The sequence below is a fragment of the Chelonia mydas genome, chromosome 1 (genome assembly GCF_015237465.2).
Source record: "Chelonia mydas isolate rCheMyd1 chromosome 1, rCheMyd1.pri.v2, whole genome shotgun sequence".
Taxonomy (NCBI): Eukaryota; Metazoa; Chordata; order Testudines; family Cheloniidae; genus Chelonia; species Chelonia mydas.
In genome coordinates, this window is record NC_057849.1 from 183,225,266 (window position 1) to 183,248,697 (window position 23,432).

Consider the following 23,432-nt stretch of genomic DNA (forward strand, 5'->3'; position numbering starts at 1 on the left):
ACATCCAGTGCAGGTCACAATAGCTGAACACCCCCCCTCCATATCACCTTCCTACTATGAGCTTCCTCAGAGAAGCTGGCAAGATGTAAGCCTCATGGGGCTCACCCCAGGCGAACTCCCAGGCAAACTCCTGCTGTGTGCTGCTCTGCTGTTCCCCGCTGCTCAGCTGGTCCGCCGCTGCTCAGCTGGTTTGCGGAGCTCTGGTTATTTTTAAACAATAGAGAGGCAAGCAAAAAATGCACCCACTTCTGCTCAAAGGCAGACTGGGTCACCAATCCTTAGGGGATGTTTTTCAACTTCAGTGACCGTCAAACCTACCATGTGCATTCCCTCCAACTCCCCTAATAGCCAAGACGATGCTCAGGATAGAGCGAGACAGGGCCAGAGTAATTCTAATAGCCCCTCCCATGGCCAGACAAACGTTGTTTTCTTACTTCGTACAGCTACCTTCCTTGCCCTCCAGTCATTCTTCACAACGCTCCCCACCTCCTCTCCCACGAGCACGGGAGGATTCTTCACCCCAATCTCAAGACATTTCATCTCAAAGCGTGGTTAATTTGATGGCTCACAGGGATAGAGACAACCCGTTCAGACAATGTAAAAAGAGTGCTACTACACAGCGGGAAATAACCTGCTTGCTACACATATTGTCAGAAATGATCTCCTTTTGCCTGTTGGTGTGGCTGTAGACAGCTTTCACCAATGACTGCATCACTTTCAGATATACTAGACTACACCTAAGCCCTAACCATTTTCGGTTTATCATTGAGCTCAATAGGAGTCCACCTGGCTGCCATCATGACCCTTCACCCCTCTGTAGAGGGCTATTCCATCCTCATCCCCCGACCATAACAAGGTTCCTCAAAGGGCTGGGAAACCTCTCCCCACCAGTCCAATGTCCATCTCCAATATTGAGACCTCAACCTGGTGCTTAAATGCCTCACAAGATCACTCTTTGAACCTCCTGGCTTCTTGCTTGCTACTCCATTTGTCTATGAAGACAGCATTCCTGATAGCCATCATGTCAGTGCAATGGGTTGGTGAACTAGGGATCCTGATGGCATACAGCCACTTCATAGTATTTTTTAAGGGTAAGGTCACGCTTTGACCTCTCTCCAAATGCTTACCTAAGATCTCTTCTGCATTTTACATCAGTCAGACCATTCACTTCCCTGACTTCTACCCCTAACAGCATATGAATCAGCAGGACGCAATACTATATACCCCGTATGTCAGAAGAGCTCTGACCTCCTATCAAGACAGAACAAAACTCTTCAGAAAGACCAACAAGATATTCATCTTGATTGCGCACACATCAAAGGGCTCTGCAATCTCCAGCCAGAGACTTTCCAAATGGATTTCAGACTGCATTAACTCTTATTACCAATCTCATAACATTGAGCCACTCTCACTCGTACACACCCATTTGGCAAGGTCCACTGCCACTTCCATGGCCTTCCTCAAAAACGTACCGATCATTGAAATAAGTAAAGCTGCCACTTGGGCTTCTGTGGATACGTTCTCCGAACAGTATGCAATCACGCACAACTCTGCCTCTGATATGATATTTGGCTTGACTGTATTCTCTGCCGTACTGGATTAGACTCCGAAGCCCCTTCCACCTTAGATGGTACTGCTCGGTAATCACCTATAGTGGTGCACCCTTAGGGACACTACTCGAAGAAGAAGAAGAAATGGGTTACTCACCCTGTGCAACAACTGTGGTTCTTTGAGATGTGTCCCCCTATAGGTTCTCCACCACCTACCCTCCTTCCCGTCTGCTTCAGAGTTCTCTGCTATAGGGCTTCATGGTAGAGAAGGAACAGAGGGCGGTTCACCCACACAGTGCTATATAACAGGATGGGGCACAAGACTGACTGTCACGCAAGCATGGGCCGAACAGATCTGCTATGAGAACTCTCTAATCAAAGGTGTGGGAGGCTCTGTCACACCTAGAGTGGAGCGCCCATAGGGGGACACATCTCGAAGAACCACAGTTACTGCACAAGGTGAGCAGCCATTTTTTGTTTGTCACAAAGGATACTTGGCCCTATTTATAGCTTGTAAATTGCAGGTATAAATGGTAATACCAGGTTAATACCTCTGCTGTGAAGGAGCCCACCCAGGTCTGGAATGAATATGGGGTACATTCTGCCAACTCTTACGCTGGTAGAATGTGTAGGATCCTTTAATTGGATTGCAGTGCACTGACACAAAGTCTCTTACTGATACATGCTGTCTTCTGTTCTCTTTCAGAAAATCTCTCATCTGATTCAGCTCTCTCCAGCCCAAGTGCCCTGAATTCCCCGGGGCTGGGGATTGAGGGCTTGAACCGTAGGAGGAAGAAACGCACCAGCATAGAGACCAACATACGTGTGGCCTTAGAGAAGAGTTTTCTGGAGGTCAGTGAATCAGTTGCTCTGCTCAGCCAATTTGTAATAAAATAGAATAGTGGCTTTGTTCAAGAACATGTCCATTAAGGTGAAAAGAATTCTGCAGCTAGGAGCTGCACTAAGCAAACATTGTAAGATATGCAATCATTGTTGTGGATACAGTATAAGAAATAATATATTTAAGATGCATATTAAACATAATAGACATTAAATATTTAAAGTAGTATATCTTCAGTCTGTGTCTGTCATCTAGTTGTTGGAACAGGGGACTGGGAGTCAGAACTCCGCAGTTCTCATCCCTTGTGTTCTGTCACAGATTTGCTGAGATACCTTAGGCAAATCATATAATCGCTCTGCGTCTGTTTCCTCAGATATAAAACAAGGTTTGTAGAATCGTCAACTGAAAAGCACAATATAAGTTCGTTGTTGTATGTATGTGCTGATATCTTTAGCTGTGTTGGTCTGTGTGTTCATACATTTGCAGGTGTATCAATCTGTATGTTATGGGCAGATTGTTGTTGTCAAAGGGTGGGGAAATCTGTAGTGACTTGTGAAAGTGTATTGCAAAACAGTTACAACATATCTGTCACAGGGTGTACTTGCCCTATAGCACTTCCACTGGCCAAGTGTGGTGCTCTAGTTGCTCCCTCAGTTTCCCCTAATGTCATCAACAAGTTCAGTGAAGCTTTACATATGGAACAATACCCCTAATGTGAAGTCTGTTTATTAACCAAAGGCTCAATGAAAATACAAGCAAAACTTCACGCCAGCGTCTTAGCTGGGAGACCGTTTGAGTTTCTGTTCTCATCTGGGTCCACCATTCCCCTACAGCAAGGTTCTGTCGGCTCAGCTCCTTTCCCTGAAGTTAGACTTCTTGCCACTGTCTGGGAATAATCCTTCCCCAGAGCCAGAGGTCTGTGGCTGTCTATCAGCTGCACCTCTTTTCTGGGGCAACATGTAGTTGAGCTTCCTGCCACTGTTTCGGAATTCCCTGTCCCTCAGACCGTGCCTTCCAGGCCCCTGGTTCTGTTGAGCTCTCACGAGAGCTACTTTCCTCAGAAATTTTCTGTCTCTAGGAGCCAACCCTTTATCATGCTCATTAATTAGCTGCCAACCAACCACCAAGGGATTTAATTACTTAAAAGTAACTAAATTGGCTCATTCTCCCTTACAGGAGCCTGTCACGAGTAGTCTGGTTCCTGACTTCCCTTAAAGGCCCAGCCCCCAGGAGAGTATAATTTCATGAGAGGCTCAGAGGGGGCCATACTTAGGCAGTCTTTCAATCCACTTAGTAAAGTGTATGTACCAAGGAAGGGGGAATAGTAAATATTGTACCAAGCAGAATGATCTGTATTCACCTAATTTTAATTAATTAAAAAATGTAAGTGCTATCCCACTGGTTCTTGACAGCTGTTACCCCTTAGTTTCTTAGTCAAGGATATCAAGCAGTAGATTAAGGCGTGATATTGTGCACACCAGGAAGGAGAAAAGAAAAGGAAATAAACGTCTGTGCACTTGGGGAAGGTGGAAAGAGAACCAAACATCATTTATGTTTAGACTCTTAGTTGACTGTGTGTAACTTTGGTAATTTAAGTACTGTAGTCACAAGTGCAGGATAAATTAGAGTCCAAGTCCCACCTCTGCAGGGGGCCTCCTGAACATCATTTTGTTGTGCTCTCAGTACTGACAACTTGCAGATCATCTGATCATCACTGGTGCTAGCCCTTTTTACCTCCCCCTTTCCCATGAGGTGATGAAAGAATCTCCCCTCCCTGCAAGGTCTCAGGCTTCATCCCTGGCTTTCTGCCCTCCAGAAATTATAATTATTCCCTTCTCTCTGAAAGAAACACATGAGCTTTAACTCCCTTACCCAGCTACACTGAACACAGCTTCCGCTAGTGTTTCTTGTGACCAGAAAGATGGAGGTGGGGGCCAGATTCTGGACACACATGACCTGTCGAGAATTGTCCTGATGGAAGGGAACTTTCAAGTGGCACAGAGCCAGCACAGCCAGTTCTAACACCAGCCACACCCCAGTTTAGGGGACATGTTGGGCATAGCAGAGCTTTGCTTTGCTGGACTTCCTCTGGCCCAAGGTCCCTTAGAGACCCTAGGCAAGTGGTGTAGGTTAGTGCAGGCCCAAAGCATCTCACACTAATGATGGGGCCGGCACAGACCAGCCCCTATGTCAGGGAGCAGTAAGTGGCACACTGTCTGCTTGAACACAAAAGAGAATCTAGTTCAGGAAGTGCTATAGGAAACATCCATGGTCAGTAGCAGTCATGTTGGGAAAGTGTAGTTAAAGAGGCATTTCAGGGAGAGGGCTTACCTCGGACAAAGCAGAAGAGGTTTTGGGGGCAACATAGAAGAAGGAGCATTTGGGGAGCTGGGAGAGAACTGTAAAATGACAAACTTGGGAGTTGGCAGCTAGGAAGAAAAAAGGGACTGTTTAGTTGGGGAGGGGCTGGATGAGAAGAAGGGAGTTCTGAGTGTTTGGGATTCTGAACAGGAAGAAGTGTCCATCTGAGGTTAGGGGATTGGGAGGATGGTCCATCAGGTCCCACTTTTGCTTAATCCGTTCCTGACAACATCTGCTTTGATAAAACAGGAAGGCCTATTCCAGCTATATGTTGTTCCTTCCTCCAGCTCTTTAGTTTAGAATCCTGCTATGCTGGACCCATAATGCAGCACTCATCAAAGTAATTTCCATGATTTTCAGATATTTCTCATTTTTCAGAACCAAAAGCCTACCTCGGAGGAGATCACCCTGATAGCTGACCAGCTGAACATGGAGAAGGAGGTGATCCGCGTTTGGTTCTGTAACCGGCGCCAGAAGGAGAAAAGGATCAACCCACCCAGTAGTGGTGGAACCAGCAGCTCTCCCATCAAAGCAATTTTCCCTTGCCCAACCTCACTGGTAAGAATCAAGAAATGAAGATGGCTCAGCACATTGGAAAAGATCAGTCACTCCTCTCCTCTTGGCAATAATGGGAATTACACACATTTTTCACCTGCTCTGTGCAGCAAACTTATGCTCACAAATGTAACTGAGATACTTAATTGGCATTTTCAATACTATATTTACTGGTTCCCACTGTGTACTATAAACAAAAGGTAAATCTTACAAATCAGCCAGTGTGAATGCATTATTTAAACACGCAAACTGAACTTCTAACTTGATCTGGCAGTAATTCACAGCTGACTGAATACCACTCACAAAGATGCAGTTTATATTACTGCTTTGGACATATGCTAAGAAATCATAATTCACATAATTCCAGATCGGTGTACTTATCCAAAACCCTTTCTTTAAAAGGAAAAAAATGTTACCCAGTTCCATCCTTTCCATCTTGTTCCAGTCACGTTAATGCATTGAATCAGCAGTAGATCCTATCAGTTTTTAGGCGGTAGTTGGCAGACTGTCACCCAAACCTGATTCTACTATTTTGTCCCTTTGTGGCAGGGTTAATGTATATCAAAGTGAAAAAACACTTTAGCTAATCTTTGTAACTCATTTTCTAAACCTTATATTTGGCTAAGGTAAACACAAACTTACTGAAAACATACGTAAACAAAGTGTACTCCTTGAACTCCATGCCACCATTGTTCAGGGACGTCTGTTGTTATCTAGACAAGGTAACTGAGCTTCTGATTATATGAAGTCTGTGGATTTCAGGTAGCCTATAGCTAGTCTATTCTATATAGGATTTTATACTGCCCTCATCACTGTTGTATCTGAGCACCATACAGTAGTGTATTAAATGTCATGACTAACATCTGTCATGTGTGGTTTGTTCTTTCTGTCATCCTCTTCTCAGGGATGAAATTGTGTGGGTGCAGTGTAGTGTTTGTTTTAGAAGGGGTTTTCTTCTGTTTTTTGTACATGTTGCTGTGTATTTGTTAGAGAAGGCAAGGTTGAAGAATTGCATGTTGCACTTGGAGCAGAAGGTGGTGAGGTTTGTGATGGTTTTAGTTCCTGTGGGAGTTCATTCCACAGTCTCGGACAAGCCCTTGAGAAAATTCTGTCACCTGCAACCACAAGTTTTACCTTGTGGTGTAAAGTTACTTTATGCCTAAGGAGCAGAAGTGCCAACCCTGGTTTTTCATCTGGGAGTTTTAGGCACTATTGCAGCTATGTTGGGCCCAGGCGATTGAGAGCCTTGAAGATAAGGACCAAGACCTTGAACTTGACTCTGGGTTCTGTAGGAATCCAGTGTAGAGCATGGTGGACAGGTTTAATGTGCTCGCAGTAGCCTGGGTTGATGAGGAGATGTGCTGCAGCTCTAGCGCTTTCTCTTTTTTTTTTGTTCATAGAGTGTTAGAGCAAAATGCTAACAGGTTCATCCTTCTCCAACGTAGTTTTAAACACGTCAAGCGACAGTCATCACTTCCTTTAAGAGTATATTCAGCAATCTTACAGATTTCCCTATTAGAAAGATTTCCTGATCATTTACATACATTTTCTTTTGTTTAGTGCTATCCCTTAGTCTTATTTTGGGTTGTCCAAGAGGGTATAACTGATAATCACTTTCTTTCATTGATGTGTATATGCTTCATATATTTATGGACAATTAGCATGTCTTGGATGTACATACATACACTTCTAATCTTTGATATGGATATTTAATTTTTAGTCTTTCCTAATAAATCAATCCCTTCAGCCCATTAATCACGTTGGTTGATTTTCTCTGAATTCCCTTCAGTTTATTTATAGCTTTCTTCCATTAAGTTGTCCAGAAGTAAAGGCAGTTCATTTCATTTGAATGCTCTGAAAGAGGTCCTTCAAACCAAGAAAACACACAGAAGTGAAGTTCAGATAATTTGGTTGATAAAGGCGAAACAAGACACTACATTTAACAATGGTAAAACACCTATCTGACAAATAAGACTAGGATGCATTGGTGCGTGGAGTGCCTTCAACCAGAGGAAATGAATTGGAGCTTGAGAAGTATCAGAAAAAGCATGTACAAAGATTTTTTTATTGGGTCCCCTAAGTTTCCTCTCTCTGAGAAAGTCTCCTTGAACACTTGCCTCTTGTTAAATGAGGATAAGTGGAAATCCTAGATGCTGGATGTTGATGGTTAGTTCCTGATGAGCCACCACTAAGCTATTGGGACAGTATGTGTGTGGTGGATTTGCTGCTGTTCGCTGTCGGGTCCATGAGTGGAGCAAATGTCACTAATGTGGTCCCAGACTCTGCCTGTTGAAGTACTAAAGCAATCGAATGAATTTAAAAAAATGTGTAGGATTCCCCATCCTTATCTTTGGTTGAGGATCAGAAGATAAGAACGCAAGTCAGGTAACTCTTTTCCTTCTTATGAGTTGTACAGTTATGTTCTCTTCTAACCTCTAGGTGGCAACCACGCCAAGCCTTGTGACAAGCAGTGCAGCTACTACCCTGACTGTCAACCCTGTGCTCCCTCTAACTAGTGCTGCTGTAACTAGTCTGTCAGTCACAGGTAAGATACAACCTAAGCTGTATCAGCACAGAAGGTTTTTCAGAAAACCGCTGCAGTCAGGGATAACTAATTCAAATAATAGAATGGAAGTTCAGTGGATTATTGGTGGTGTCTACATATCAAACAGATAAAGATTTTAAAGTGAACAATATTTTGAGATTTTTGGTGCTCCTGTGTTGCAGTCTAAAATCTCCGTAGATAACTGGCTCTTGGATTTGTTGTATCCTTGTAAGACGTTGTGTGGGAGTCTCAGATGCCCATAACCTGTCTAGCTGAAGGTGAAAAATAGAGAACAAAAGGAGTGCTTTGTGGGAAGCAAAGGATTCTCTGGGAGCTCACAAATATAGCTTAGGTATACAGGTGCGAAGAAACAATATGGAGGATTTCCCTTCTCTCTGCCCAGATACTCCATTTGACTTCAGTCTGATTTCCTTCCTCTCATCTCACTCCCACTTGCCTGTTTAAAAATTTTTAATTACAAAGCAATTCAGTGTTGATGGAAGACTCTGGACTGACTGTCCTAGAGAGTGAAGTCCTCTGTTTTGCCACAGAAATGACAGTGTGGGCAACTGCCGTGCAAGCTTCTCTTACACTGCCCTGCCAATGTGCCTCAGTCCTATGTTGGAGTAACTCATTTTTCATGGCTGTTCAGTCTCGCCTCTCTGCTGAGACCGTCACCCCTGGTGACCTAGAAGCAAAAGGCACTCCCGTTACCAACCTGAGCCACCCAGCTTCCTCCTGAAGAGTCAGTTTGATCTGAGATCCACACTCACCAGTCCCCCACTCTTGAATTCACTGTGCCCTTCAGTCCAACAGAGACATGTCTGTCTCACTTCCTCTTTCCTATGCTGTCGAGTCCAGGTGGTAGGGGTTTCTATTCAAGCATGCCTGTGTTTTGGACTGTTCTAACTGGAATCCTCCTTCCAGGCACAACAGAAACCACCTCCAACAACACAGCAACCGTGATCTCTACAGCACCTCCAGCTTCCTCAGCAGTGACTTCACCCTCTCTGAGTCCTTCCCCTTCTGCCTCAGCCTCCACTTCCGAGGCATCCAGTGCCAGTGAGACCAGCACAACACAGACAACCTCTACTCCCTTGTCCTCCCCTCTTGGGACCAGCCAGGTGATGGTGACGGCATCAGGGTTGCAAACAGCGGCAGCAGCTGCACTACAAGGCGCTGCACAGTTGCCTGCAAATGCAAGTCTCGCTGCCATGGCTGCTGCAGCGGGGCTAAACCCAGGCTTGATGGCACCCTCACAGTTTGCAGCTGGGTAAGGATTGTCCTTGCATTCTAGATGATAAATGAAGAAAATAGTACAGGGGCTCTATTCATCATGATTTTTTAATACTATGTTTTTCACCTATACCTCTCAAAGGGTTTACAAATACTAATGGATTAAGCCTTGCAACACTCCTATAGCAGTGTTATCCCCATTTTATAGATGAGGAAGCTGAAAGGTTTAGTGACTTGATCAGTCATACATTAAGTCAGTGGCCGAGCTGGGTGTAGAGCCAAGGAGCTCTGACTACTATTTCCTTGCTGTAGCCATTAAACTACACTACCCAAGTTGCTAACTTTAAATTGAATTGGCATCTTAGATTCCCTTCGTTCCCCTGTGTTCAGTTCTGTTCCTTTCGACCCAGAGCGAGATGGAGAGCACCTGAATATTTATTGGAAATCATTCTGTTGCTGCTGTGTGACTAAAAAAATATTGCTGTAAATGCCTTGTAGTTCTTTCAGTTTCTCTTTATTCTCATTTCCTTCCGCTAGCTCTCTAAAGAGTTGCAGTGGCCCAAGAAGTCACTGTGAGTGTAATTCACGGCAGTAATAACTACAGCTTGTGCTTTTTGGGTGCCTGTTCTTCAGGCTTGTTGTTAAGCACAGTGTTGAAAGGCAGCTGTGAAGACCACATTGTGGTATGGGAGAAATTAAAATACTACAGGAAATGTTTTTTTAAAAATCAGACCCTTGAATTCTACCTTCTTTATCTATATGATGGTGTCTGAATAGTAACACAACCTCCCTTGATCTCTCTCCTGGCCTGTTTTCTTGATATCACAGAGGTGCCTTACTCAGTCTCAATCCAGGGACGCTAGGTGGTGCTCTCAGCCCAGCTCTGATGAGCAACAGTACGCTGGCAACTATTCAAGGTTAGTAAACGTCCTTTTAATATATAACTGATTTTGTTACTTGTGTGGTTTACTCGCCAAAAAAAGAGAAGCAACATTCCTCAACTGCAAAATTCAGTAGTCGGGGACAGAAGCTTTACAAAGATGGCACACAGATTTTTTTTTTTTTTTTTTTTAGAATTGTGAATGGTAAGATACAAACTTGGGAGGCAGGTTAGGACAGCATACAATCTCAGGGATTTGGTGGTGGTGATAAGGAAGAATGTGGTGCTGGGGTGTGGGGGGGAGGGACTGCATTCATTTTGGACATGGAGGGACAATTTTAACAGGCTGTTTAGAGATCTTCTTTTTACAGCTCATTTAGCAGATGTTTTAGTATAGTTGTCTTGATCAAGGCTGATAGCAGAACAGTTCCGAGAACAAAAAACCTGAACACAAAGATCCAAGATCAAGACTTTCAAAATGTGTATCTAAAGTCCTTATTTAGGAGCTATAAATCCATAAAATAAGGAGTTAATTCTTTATTTAAATGTCTAAATGAGTGGCCTGATTTTTTCTTGTGTGGAGCATCCAGCAATTTCCATTGACTTTACTGAACCATTTGGGTTCTTATCACCTCTGAAAATCAGGCCAGTTATTTATAAACTAAATTTAACTATTCAGTTAAAAAAAAAAAAAAAAATCTTGTACCAAGTGCACAGAGAGCAAAGAAGAATGTTAGTCTGAGGGCAGATCTCATGGCAAATTGAACCCTGGGTAGATTTTTGAGGTAGTATGTAACTATTAAAGTGCATCAAAATTTAAAAAGGCTTTACTCAAACAAGTCAAGTGACCTTCGTATTGTAGTGGCTCCCATTCTGTGTGAATACGTTTTCGCTTCTAGGTTCCTTGAATAGGCCTTTTTCTGGCCGGTAGGATGGAGCAATATGTCCCCACTAAGGTCCTGATCCAAAGCACATTGAAGTCAGTGGAAAGACTCCCTTCAGTTTCAATTGGTTTTGGATCAGTCCCTTAGAGCCATTTCAGTTTCTGCAAAATCTTATCCAGTGCTCTCAGGGAGCTTTCTCTCAATAAGTACTGGCTCCTGTTATAGGGTGACAGAACAGTGGAGGGCAGTTTCCCTGATGCCAGACATTTCACCTTGTGCTGATGCTTTGAGAACATTCAGATGGGAAATTCTGAGAACAATCAGATGACTTGGGATCGGGTTTATATTTTTAAGATTTGAAAATATCCAGCAAGATGCCTTTAATTTGTATTCTAGATAGGAACTTTATTTTTACAAAACTTAAAAACAGCTTGTGCTTAGCTTCAGCTGCTCAGCCTTTGGCAGCCAAAACGCAACCAGGTGGCAACTGCAGCTGATCTGGGTAGTGTGAAGTGATGCTCCAAAGACATCAGGTACCACATGGTTGAATTATGCCACGTGCTTGCGCAGTTACTTAGCTGCATGAGGCTGACAACATACAGTTACTGTAGAACAGATCCTGGTTTTCCAGAAGCAGATAAAAGCAGTTTTTTGCAGATCGTTTGAAAATGAGTTAGGATTATACACTATATAATGCATTAAAATATTTCATAACCTCTATTCTTTTCTTTTATGTAACATATCTTGTTAAAACAAACTCTGGATTCCTTTTAGATAGACACATATTAGGGAGATATAGGTAAAAATGAATAGCAAAAAACTTCTTTTCGACCCTTCTCTATTCTTTGGGATAGTGAGAGGATCCTCCCTCTTACATGCTTAGTTCTGCCTGCCTCGATAACGCCAAATCCCATTTTCAACTGATTTGTGAATCTTTTTATGTTGCATTTAAGTAAGAGGAAGGAATCTTTAGTCATGGGAAGAAGGCTATGCTTAGAGGAGGGAAAACTGAAGTTCTGTTGCACTTTGCTGCATACCTCTGTGCTGTTAATGCTAGTGTTCTCTTCCCTGCACTTTTCTCCCTTTTTAGCTCTTGCATCTGGTGGCTCTCTTCCAATAACATCACTGGATGCAACTGGGAACTTGGTGTTTGCCAATGCTGGAGGTACTCCTAACATCGTTACTGCCCCGTTGTTCCTGAACCCTCAGAACCTTTCTCTGCTCACCAGCAACCCAGTTAGCTTGGTCTCTGCAGCTGCCGCTTCCGCAGGGGCCTCTGGACCAGTCGCCAGCCTTCATGCCACCTCCACCTCAGCTGAGTCCATCCAGAACTCTCTCTTCACAGTGGCCTCTGCCAGTGGGGCCACTTCCACCACCACTACTGCCTCCAAGGCACAGTGAGCCGGGCTGAGCTGTGCTACCACCAGCCTGTTTCACTCTGCAGTGGGATTGGCTGCCAGCTGGGTTTATAAACTGAAAAGTGTGATCGGCTTCCTCTCGCCATGTTGCTGGGGACAAGGGAGAGACGGAAAAATATAAAAACAAAACAGGAAGGATTTAAAGCTGGGACAGACATTTGCCTAATTTTATAATAAACACTGTCTTTTCAGGATCGCTTCATGGATCGGAGAGCTTTCTAACCAAAAATGTAAAAAAACAAAAAACAAAAAAACAAAAAAAAAGTGAAAGGACTACTTATCATTTCCAGCAGTCACAATGACAAGTTAAGGTGGGTTATCAACTCAAACATAGGAAGGGGATTTCTTAGTTCTTTTGGTCTAAATATCTTTTTTTTTTTTTTAATTATCATTTTATAGGTCTGTTGTACAGGCCGTTATGTCATACAAGGTGTTTATAATCGTATCAATCGTGTTGGGGGTTCCTTTCTTAACTGGTACAATTTAGGCAGGCCTGTATTACTGGTGTATCTCTATTATTATTATGGTTATTATTATTATTATTATTTTTATATATATGGTTTGGACGCATTTGTCTTTGCTCCTGGATCGTTTTCAGTGAGCTCCCACGCCATGAGGAGAGGGGAGAGAAAGAGGGAAACATGAGGAGGCTTCCTGTCCTAATCTCCTGGGAGCATTCCTCACAGTTTCCTCATCCTTGAACTTGTTTTACAGTGACTTATACAGAGGTATCGAGAGAGAGAGATTATTTTCACAACTTTTGCAGGAAGCTCGATGTAGAGGCAGCAAGTTGTGTGCAAATCTCCAGGCTAGTCTGTGCTGTTAAGATGAGGGAGGTAGAAATAACTTCTATACTACAGCTCTCCTTCATCCAATTACTTAGGCTAAAGGGCCAATTTTGCTCTGAGTTGCATGAGCAGGATTTGGCACTTAGAGCCCAGACTATTTCAGACATCTGTTTTGGTGGTTTTACTGTATTTTTAGGATTTTGCCCCTTTAAAAAAAAAAAAATCCTAAAAATGCAAAGTTACCTGAGGATGCCAATATCACTAATATCTAAAGGCATCCACAGTCCAAGCTTCCTACCAACTGACTTGGCACAGGATTTTGAAAGGTGAAACTGGCTTCTCTAATCAAAGGAATATTCCCTTGCATGTTTTTTGTTGTGTACAGGGAGCTGCATTGGAACAGTTTTCCACTGCAAGTGCTTCTATCTACAGGGATAGATGTCAGGTCTGTTGGAACAGAAGTTTCTGCCAATTTCATGCCAACACAACCGTAAGAAAGCACTCTCGGCTTCCTTGCGCCCTTGTTCTGTTTTAAATAGCTTGTAGGTTTTTTTTTCTCTACCACCCTGCTTGGTGCTTTGGAAATAGGAGACAGTGACCAATCAGCTGGAATTGTCCAACCTGATGTGGGAAATAGCACCAGACTATCTAGTCAACACTGGGACTTTGCACACATCTTGGTGTTCTCACGTGGTCTCTGAGGAGTGATGTTGCTACCTTGATCAAAATGGCAATAAGCATCTCTGACTAGAGGCTCAGTGTTGGCTTGCTGACGTAGCTGTGTCTCTAGGGTTGTTTCCAATCCACATAACAAGGAGCATCTCAGAACAGAGAGCTTATGAGAATGGATGAGGAAGAAGAGTAGGTTTCCAGAGGTTAGTGATGTATATTTTTTAATATACCAATCGAGTTTCTGAACCAAAAAGATTTCTAAAGAGAAGACTGGATCTCTGCAATGCAGTTCACTTTGAACTTTCCATTCCTGTTGGATTTAAAAGTTTCTGCCACGTGTTTAAAACACATTTACACTCAGTTAGGGAGGGTGTCACGAGCACCCCCTCAATGTTTGGTTTTGGTTGGGGGGGTGGTGTCACCAGGGAGCTTCAAGATAGCAAGTTTATGTAGTTAGGTTGGCTTTTGCTGATCATCAAGGGGGATCTTGGAATCTCTCACCACCTGAGATCAATAAGACAGCAACTTAAACCCAACATACATTTGGTCTGTGACCCAAGTGTGTGGGATTTACATTTATATTCAAATGGCAGAAACTCTTATCTCTTCTTCCCCTCACTCATGTTTTTCTCTGTTCACGTCTTACTCTCTCTCCACCTTCCTGTTTCACAGATTATTTAAAATAATTATCCATAAAATTTCAAAACTAGTGAACTGCAAGCAGGGAAACTAACAAATGTCCGTCCACCATTTGTAATGTGTTCTTGATTTTTTTTTGTTTTGTTTTTTAAAACTAAGCTTGAACCAAAGTCAATTTCTAGCAAGCTGCTGTACTAATGGACTAGTTTGTATAAGTGCAGTTCAGACGCAGAGAGGCGATAGATGCTACTGACAATTTCTTTTTCATTTGTCTTGTTTTTTATTTTATATAAAGTTGCTGCTTGTTTTAATCTTTTTTGGGGGGGGATTGATAATTTGTATATCCTTGGGGCAGACTCTTAACTTGGTTTTTTTAACTAGGGTTTTTTTTGTTTGTTTGTTTGGTGTGTAAATAGAATGGCAATGTCAGGTGATTACTAATCCAAGTGGTCCCCCACTCCTCCACCCTACCGGTTAAATAAATTTAAATATTCTGGTGTGACTGAAGTCTCTGTGACTTCAGTCTGTGCAGAAGATTTTAGGGCTATGAATAATGTAGAATATAAATTGCCCATAGTGTAACAGCTTTGGAGCAGTAAAAGGTATAGATGGGTATGATTCAGGGAGGGAGAAGTGGAAGAGGAGATGCTGATTACCCACTATGTTGGTCTAGAGGCCATAGCATTGACTATAGTTTCTACCAAAGGAAATATCAGTCCCATGGGACTTGTAGTCAGCCAAGTAAGAGGGCAGGAAATGCTGCAGCTACAATGCTTGCACTTGGGTCTGAAAATTCCCAGTCACCTCCAGGCACTCTTAAAAGGAAAATTTACCAAGAGCCTGTTTGTTAAAGGGCATTCGGATGATATCCTCTCCACTGTATCCTCTGTTTTCTGATGGATCTGGGGCTGGGAGGTGAGTCCTGTGCGTTTATCTAGGAAATACAAAGAATGTGGGCCTTAAATCAGCATAAAAACCTCTCTCCGCAGTTCAAAGGGACTGTGCCATCAGTTGTCTAGATGATTTTTAACTTCCCATTCTTGTTGGTTTGTGGCTGAGAGGGGGGTGTGATGCATACATATCTGGAACACTAATGCAGCTTGGATGGTTATTTATTATAAAAAAATTGATTTTTCCTGATTCCTTTTGCATTGGTCACATGGCTTTGGTGTGAGCACCTTAAACTTTCCCTCCCTCATCCTTTGCTAACCAGTCACCCTGTAAGGGGCCCAGACTCCAGGGAGCTTCTTAGTGGTCTCTTCTGAAAGAAATTGGAAACTTTAAGTAGCCACATGTCCAGGGAGGTTTGGCTGAAATGCACTTCTTTTTGCCCTGGGGAACTGGCAGTAGATTGTCCTATCCTACCACACCTTCCACTCCCCCCTTGGCTCAAGCCCAGTGTGTTTTTATTTCCTATCAAAGAACATGTCAATGTCTGATTGTAGACCTGTTGTTCAGTAGGTCTGCCTGGACCCTGCTCATCATTGGTAGTATTGTTTCCTCTTGTGGACGTTGGTCACCTCTACCATTTTAGTTAAAGGACAGAGGAGAAGAACCCAGAGATGAGGTTGCAGTGGCATTATATTTGCATAGTAAGACTATACATGCACACTCTTTCATAACTTGAGATGGATGAATGATCGGGTATTGGAATGTGGTGGAAATTGCTGTTTTAAACCTTAATTATGACTGCAACAGAAACTGAAGTGTCTACAAGGATATTCAATAGTGATTGGTGAATTAGATACTGAGGATTTAAGGATTGGAGTGGAAAAGTATTGTCCCACAGATTCAAAAATTAGCCAACAGCGGCTGAGGGCATTATTTTGCAGTTGAGGTTACTTTTCCACCACAAAGGATGATAGTTTACTCTTTATAATCCAAAAATACAAGTCAATATAGATGTCTTAGCACAAATGGTTTTCTGTTGCCCATAAATGTCATCATCTGTCTTAAATCCATCACTGAGTGAACAGACTGTTCCTTTGTTGTTTTATGGGATTATCTCTGAGACTTTTGAATTCAGTAGACTTTCGCGTGCGCACACGCACACACACAAATAAATAAATAAAATCAGGTTTCATTGGCCAGGGCCAGAAGAAATTCCTTAAAGCCCTTGTACATGGAAGGGAAAATTGCAAGTTATCTAGTCATCTTTCTGTACCACAACTCCATAAAATTCCATATATGTAGGTGTCTGGGCTTGTTTTCTCATTTCCAAGCATATCTTATAGCAGGTAAAAGCTAGTGGGACAGACCGATTCACTTTATCATCTCCAAGGACAATTAGGATATGTATAGTAGGCCCGGGAAGGGACATATGTATGAAGAAACACAAGAAATAAACACTTTCCCAAAAAAGATATGGAGAAGGGGAGATACACAAATGTTTCTTCAGGAAAAAGTCTTAAAAGGGTGGTGGTCATGTGAATTTTGGTAGAGAACTCATTCAGGTTTGGTTCAGACAAATCTGAACCACTCAGTTGACCTCTGCCCCAGTAGTTAGGGGATGAAAGATTCATGTACTGTTCACACACCTGCACATACTCACCCTTAGATGGAGTCTCCTGACAAATATGAATTTTGTGAGGAATCCTAAGCCAGTTAAAAAAGAATATTAGTTTATTTACTGACTTGTTATGTAGTGTATATGCAGGGAATGCTATATATAACATGCATGTGTGTGTATGTATACACACGCACTATACCAGTTAGTACTGAGATATACTCCCTACATAAGAAAAATCCTGGTTGGTAATAGTTTTGTATCGTGCTCAGAGCCTAAGTACAATATACTTTACATTTTAAAAAATTGTTTTAATTGGGAGACTCATGACAACACATCATTGCCCCAGACCTACTCAAATAAATCCTCTGCCTTCAGTAAGTAAAGTAACACAAATTAATTAAAAGCCATATCAGACCCAAAAAACCACTTTGCCATGAAGTCCATAACACTTGAGCTCTGATGGACTATCAGTGGGAACACAATAGAAAATAGAAGGTCCTCATATGAAAATGCTCTGCTGGTAATACTGGACGGCTGTGTTCAAGTCACTAATAAGACCATCCACCAGATTTTAACTGTTGTGATACAGCCCAGAAATAGAGACATTCTCTTCAGGAATTTGAATCACATACCCTTGTAGGCTTCAAAAATTCCATCTTTGAATTTCACCTGGAAGTGAACTGACTGTTATGGCCATAATGGAGAGATTTCTAAAGAAAACATTCAGGATGTATGTAATAATACATATGTTAACTTACTTGGAAATGCATTTCATCATTTGTTGCCCCTTTTGGGATAACAAATCTTGATATTAATCTCAACAGAAGTAGGAACAATGTATGAACTCACATGTTACATGGCCTTCCCTTTGTGCTGATTCAGCATTCCGCTGCCCCTCCACCCTCATCCCTTTCTTGATCTTCTTCCCCGTACAGCATGGGAGGAGGTTATTTTAGTCTATCAATTACATGAAAACAAAATGTAACTTGGATCTGTCAGTGATGTCTTTCCAATGGACTTCTTAAAATCAAAATAATTTAGGCAACTTTAAAAAAAAAAAAAAAAAAGAGGAGGAGGAATAAGAGACTCTCCTTGTGCTCAGGGGGCAGCAGAGGAGTGCCTGTTACCAAAACAACTTGAGGGAATTCTCCCTGCACGTCAGTAACAATGATTAGGTCAGTGATAGTGATTTACTGTTTTCTCTGAGGTCACACAGCATAAAGCATAGGTTCATCCATACCTTTAAGTTGTGGCCTCTGAAAATAAGTAGCTACTATTATAAAGAACATCACTGAAGAGTTAGATTTTTTTGTTGTTCCTCTGTTGGTTTAAGTAGAAAATACCCAGCAGTCCACTGGAGCAGATTCCATTTTTCCTCCTGGTTGAGGTGTTGAAAGTGCAGAAGTGCTAAGTCCTCTATAAAGCATATTCTTGGAGTAGAGTAACATTCAATAAAACAAAAAGACCATTTTTTTCATAAAAGAACAGAACATCTTAGCTCCATTGCAGCTGGAGCCATATAATGGAGGCACAAATGACTTCCAATTTACCATAATTGTCAACACATAATATTTTGCTAAATAAAATTGTTCTCTTCCCAATTTGAAACCGTACTTTACAAAATTGTCAGAAAGGAGCTCTTGTTGTAATGGAAATAGAGGCTTTGGGACAGACTAAATACTGCATCAGATCCTAGCTATTGATGACATTTGGTTCAAAAAAATAGCATTTCCAATTATCTTATTGTTATCTTTGGGCAAAATCCCAAATGTAAACTCTTAACATGTCCATTTAACTGTGGTATGGCCAGTTAAACTGAACTCTGCTGTCTTGAGGAAGAATAGGATTATCTTCAGTTTGTATGTACATGTGTACACACACACATATATTGAGAATAAATTCAGTTCGGTCTTTTATATACTCTCTCGCTTATAGATTAGACATTATTAAAGGAGGAATCTGACTGGTCGATGAATGCATCCATTATATAGTTATCCATCTGTAACCAGCCTGCTCTGGATTTGTTAGCCAGTTTTTACAAAAATGTGACCCAGAAAGTTGTTAAAACAATTCACACTTCAAGAAGTGCAGTTGCACTCTTTCTACTCCTTAGAAGAGTCAAAATCAACTCCCATTGATGTCAGTAGGAGTCTCCCTTGCCTTCAGTGGGAGTTGGATCATATCATAGAGTGTCTTAGACACTTGACAATGGATCTCCTATCTTACAGAGCATTTAACATGCAAATGTCTTTGGTACAACCACCCTTCTTTTTGTGTACTGTTAAGATACAGGCATTGCATGTGGACATAGTGTCATCTGCTCTTTTTTCTAATCTAATGCAAATCTGCTGGCTGTTTGACTCATGATTTGCAAATTATGTTCAGTATCTTATGTATTGCCACCCATTCAGAATAGGATCAGATTCCATAAACCTAAAAGCAGTTTACGTCAAAGAGCAGTGAAAGGAAGGAAATGTGTATACACATGCATGCACCCATATAGCTCTACACATGGACAGTACAATATAAAAACACAATTGTTCTCTTCTGACTTTCATCATCAATGAGGAGGATAAGTGGAATAATTACCACTTGCCACGTGACTCTATCCTGCCTATAATTAAGTTGGTAATAGAGTTAAGCCTTCATGTATTCTTCCTAACAGTTTGGTATGTACGCACATTCCTGCTTTCATCCCTAGCCAGTAAATCCAGATGGCAGTCTGATTGCATACTTGTACCAATCCAACTCTGTCCTCCTTTTTCTTTCTCATGCATGCCCATGCCCTGAGCGAACAGACTACTCTGAGCTTTCATTCCCTTGGGGCTCCATCTGGAGGGTTTTAGAGACTGCTGTGGGACTACAAATAATGTTATCCTTGGGGAGAAGAGAGTATGTGGTACAGAATAGATTGGTGTGGTCAGGGATGTCAAATGCACCAGATATGGCTTTTCTGACTAAATTCCTTTTCGTGGAGCATCTCTTGGGCTTTATGCCAGTACTCCCTGCAAAGCTTGCTTTGCTTGGGTGAATCTCCTTGGAAGACATTTCAGTTCCTGTCCCTGAGTAAGTGGAGGGTCCCCAACTGGAATAATCTGGGTCCCACTCCTTCCCTTCCCTCCCCCTCCTTCAGTAAGAGGTAGCACCACAGAGCTGTGAGAACAATGCTTGTGGGTAGCAGCTGGCTTCTGGCACCTTCATAAAATACCTCAGCATAGCTTAGCATTGTCACAGAACTGAAAAATCAGAAGAGAAAAACAAACTTTATAAATAGTGGAGATAATTCTAGCTGTAGAGTTTAGTTGAACTGATGTTTATTATGATTGATAAACATGATTATGCTGTATGTATTCGAGATCCTGTTGATAGGTTACAACTTTATAGGGTTGGGTGGGGGCGGGTGGATGTTGGGGAGGGTGGGGGAGCGAAGGGAGTTGACTCTGTTAGAAGGAAAATGTTGCTCATGAATTTTTTTCCTTGTATCTGTCTTGCCAAAGGAAACAGTTTGTTGCTCCTGGGTTTGGGATTGTTGTTTGGTTGGTTTATCTGTGGTCTAATCTGCAGCACAGCACACGATGGCATGCAGGTTACTGATTGGGTGGCTGTTCAGGGTCCTTTAGGTGCACACATGCTTTCCCCTCCCTCCCTGCCGTTTCCTTATGAATAATAAGGGTCTTTGTAGGGATCTAAAGATCAGGCAAGGTGTGTATATATTGGGAGCTTGGGGGAGAGGAGGTGAATATATTGGGTCAGATTCAGCCCAGGTATACATCCATTTTAGCCAGTGGAGTTGCACCAGGGCTGAATTGGGGCCATGGCATTTAAGTTTGGGAAAGAGAGAACGGTTGTTGCATCTTAATCTAACTGAGAGAGCAAAAATGAAACAGGTTCCTTTTATCCCCCTTGTCTTGTTACTGAATGTAGGGCTTGTAGTGCTTGATAATAGGTTGAAAACTTTTTAAACACTTCCTTTTCTAAAAGCAATGCTAATCCTGTCTAGACCAAAAACTACAAAAGAAAAAACCAAACTGAGAAGTGAAAGCTAACCTGCTCTTAGCACCTGGGTGGTGTACCTGAAAGGATCGAAATACTGTGAGTCAGTCTGGGGAGAGGGGTGTTTGGGGAGGAGGGAGGTGCATTCTTCTCATGGTGTTTGTCTTAACTTTGGGGTGGGAGTACTGGGGGAAGTGGTGATGACTTGGGAGGGATTCCTAGCCTCTTCCATCCTGACTTCAAGGCATCCCTTCCATTCTTCCGACTTCCCTAAAGAGGGGTGGGGGTGGGGAGGTGAGTGAGCGAGTGAGTTTTTGAGTGGTTGTGTGGATCTAAAGAGGTGAATTTCTAAGGAGCTCAGAGCTCCTTTGGGATGGGAGAATTTCCAATGGCTTGGTAGGGAACCAAAGGCACTGATAAGTCGTCAAATCTGCTGTTGTCAGAGCAGATAAGAGGAAAAGCTGGGCCTTTTTCGCGCTTTGGGTGGATGTCCCTTTCTGCAAGGATCTCGTCTCCTGTAGGTGTTGCTGCCTTTTTGTGCACAGGGATGTTTTGGCTCTGTGAGGACAAACTGCAAATGGGGATTGCTCAATGTGGCAGCCTAGGTCTCAGCTGCTGCTGGAAATAGGAAAAACTGTTTCTTCCCTTCAAATATGGAAGCAGGGTTACCAAGGTCAGAGTCCCTTCCAACATCCTGCATGTTTCTCTTCTAAAGATGGGGGACCCAGGAGACTCCTTTATTTACTCCCCAAAATAGCCATGTACATTGTCATGCATTGTGCTATTGGGTTGAGTTGTTTTATCAGTGAACCTGGCGAACGCTTGTGAAGAAAGGGAAAGGGTGGAAAATAGATTAATTGTCCAGCTACTCTTCCTCCGGAAACCAATCGGGTTGCAGAACTTCACTGAAAGCTTTACTAATAGAATTGTTGTTCTGACATTATGTAAAAGTGGTATTAATATTGTGTGACTTTTCAAAGAGCTAGATAGATTTATAGGTAGGTAATAGGGATATTGAAGAAATGACTTCTCAATTATAAGAGCACTTGGAACAAAAGATGTGGAAAACAAGGTGTGCTTTAAGGTAAACAAATCTGAGGAAGGAAATGAAACAACCTGGGCGAGGGAAGGGAGGATGATATCCTTTGGGATTCCTCAGTGCTACTGAGTTGTTCTGCCCCAGGACTGGAGCACCCCCTCTGCCTTATTTCATCTCTCTACCAAACAAGACATTGTCAAATAGCTCAGGCCAAAAATGTAATTTACCTTAAAATTGTTCTAGTCTGCTGGGGAATTTTTCCCTCCAGAGTTTTATATAGACCATAAAATAATGTTTAATCCTCCACACTGTCCCCAAGAACTAACCCCTTCCTCCCCCTCAAAAAAATTCTCAATCTAATATTGTGAGACCCACTAAAATTATTGCCCCCTGCTGATTTTTGTAGCAGCATCTAGTTAACAAACATTATTCTCTGAGCTGTGCTAATGTTATGGATGGTGCTGGCATGCTATGGTGCTATAGAAATCCTAAGTTATTAAACAAAGAGGATCCTGTTTTGGCTCCATCCAGGACACTGGAAACTATTTATGCCAAGTCATAAACCCTGGAAATCACACAGCCCCCTTCAGAAATCAAAGCTCTTCTAAAAATCAAAGCAAGCATCCTTGATAGTGTCCTTCAGAACAAGGCAGATTAGATTTAAAAAAAAAAATCAGTCCTTTCCCATGGTTTCCCTCACTGTGTTGGTCCTGGTGCCTTCTTTGCACAAGTGAGCTGAAGGATGAAATCTCAGCAAGCTGAGACACCCATACAGACTCATAGCCCAGCTCTGCTACCGTTTGAGAACTGGGAGCAGGGCTGGACCCTCATTTTGCAACAGGGAGAGGAAAGGGGCACTGCAGAACTGCCTGCCATTGGTTTGGAGTAATGTGAATAGGGCAGTTCTGGTGGGGGGCAAGTGCTGATCACCTTAGAGAGCATCACGATCCCACTCTGTCGGAAGGATCAGTGCAGTAGCCAACCCCATGCCTGCCAGTGCTGCTGTTGTTCCATTTCCTTCCTCGGCAGTGGTGTCTAAGGCTAGGTGTGAGTAGGTGTGGGGTGTTTATCCGCCACAGGTACAGGAGCTGTCGTATACCTCATTTCTGACTCGTAACTGAGTAACTTGCTTTAACTTTCTCCAAACCCTACAGAGTTGCCAAGTCTGCCCTCCCTCCCTTGATTAACGTTGAACTCTGGCATATAGCAGCCCGTGACCTGCAACCTGGGGAGTGACCCCCTAAAGCCTCTGAATGTCGCTGCTTAAAAGCTACTGCAAACTGAGGGCAAATTGCAATCTTATACTATTTCTTTTGGTTACAAGGGGTCCTCTCGATTAGTCTGTGAATATCCAAAGGCACCCTCCCTCCAATCTGTGCATGAAACTTCCACAACTGCCTTTCCCCGCTCTCCTGGTGTCAGGACTACACTGAAACTCCAGGGTCAGGCAAGTCCCTGAAGGCTTCTTTCAGCTGAGTGCTGTGCACACACTACTCATCCATTTCTTTTTTTCTTTTTTTTT

General features: G+C 42.5%; 1 protein-coding gene across 8 annotated transcripts in view; it reads left to right on the forward strand.

Annotated features, from left to right (window-relative positions):
• POU2F1 (POU class 2 homeobox 1) overlaps nt 1–23,432 on the forward strand; it is a 188,055-nt gene extending 164,623 nt beyond the window's left edge. For all 8 annotated transcript variants that reach the window (XM_043538438.1, XM_043538444.1, XM_043538440.1 and 5 more), the window contains 6 exons: nt 2,257–2,402; nt 5,131–5,310; nt 7,747–7,852; nt 8,780–9,125; nt 9,917–10,005; nt 11,943–23,432. In XM_043538438.1, coding sequence (XP_043394373.1) covers nt 2,257–2,402; nt 5,131–5,310; nt 7,747–7,852; nt 8,780–9,125; nt 9,917–10,005; nt 11,943–12,253 — 1,178 coding nt within the window. In that variant the 3' untranslated portion in view covers nt 12,254–23,432. The remainder of the gene's footprint in view (nt 1–2,256; nt 2,403–5,130; nt 5,311–7,746; nt 7,853–8,779; nt 9,126–9,916; nt 10,006–11,942) is intronic.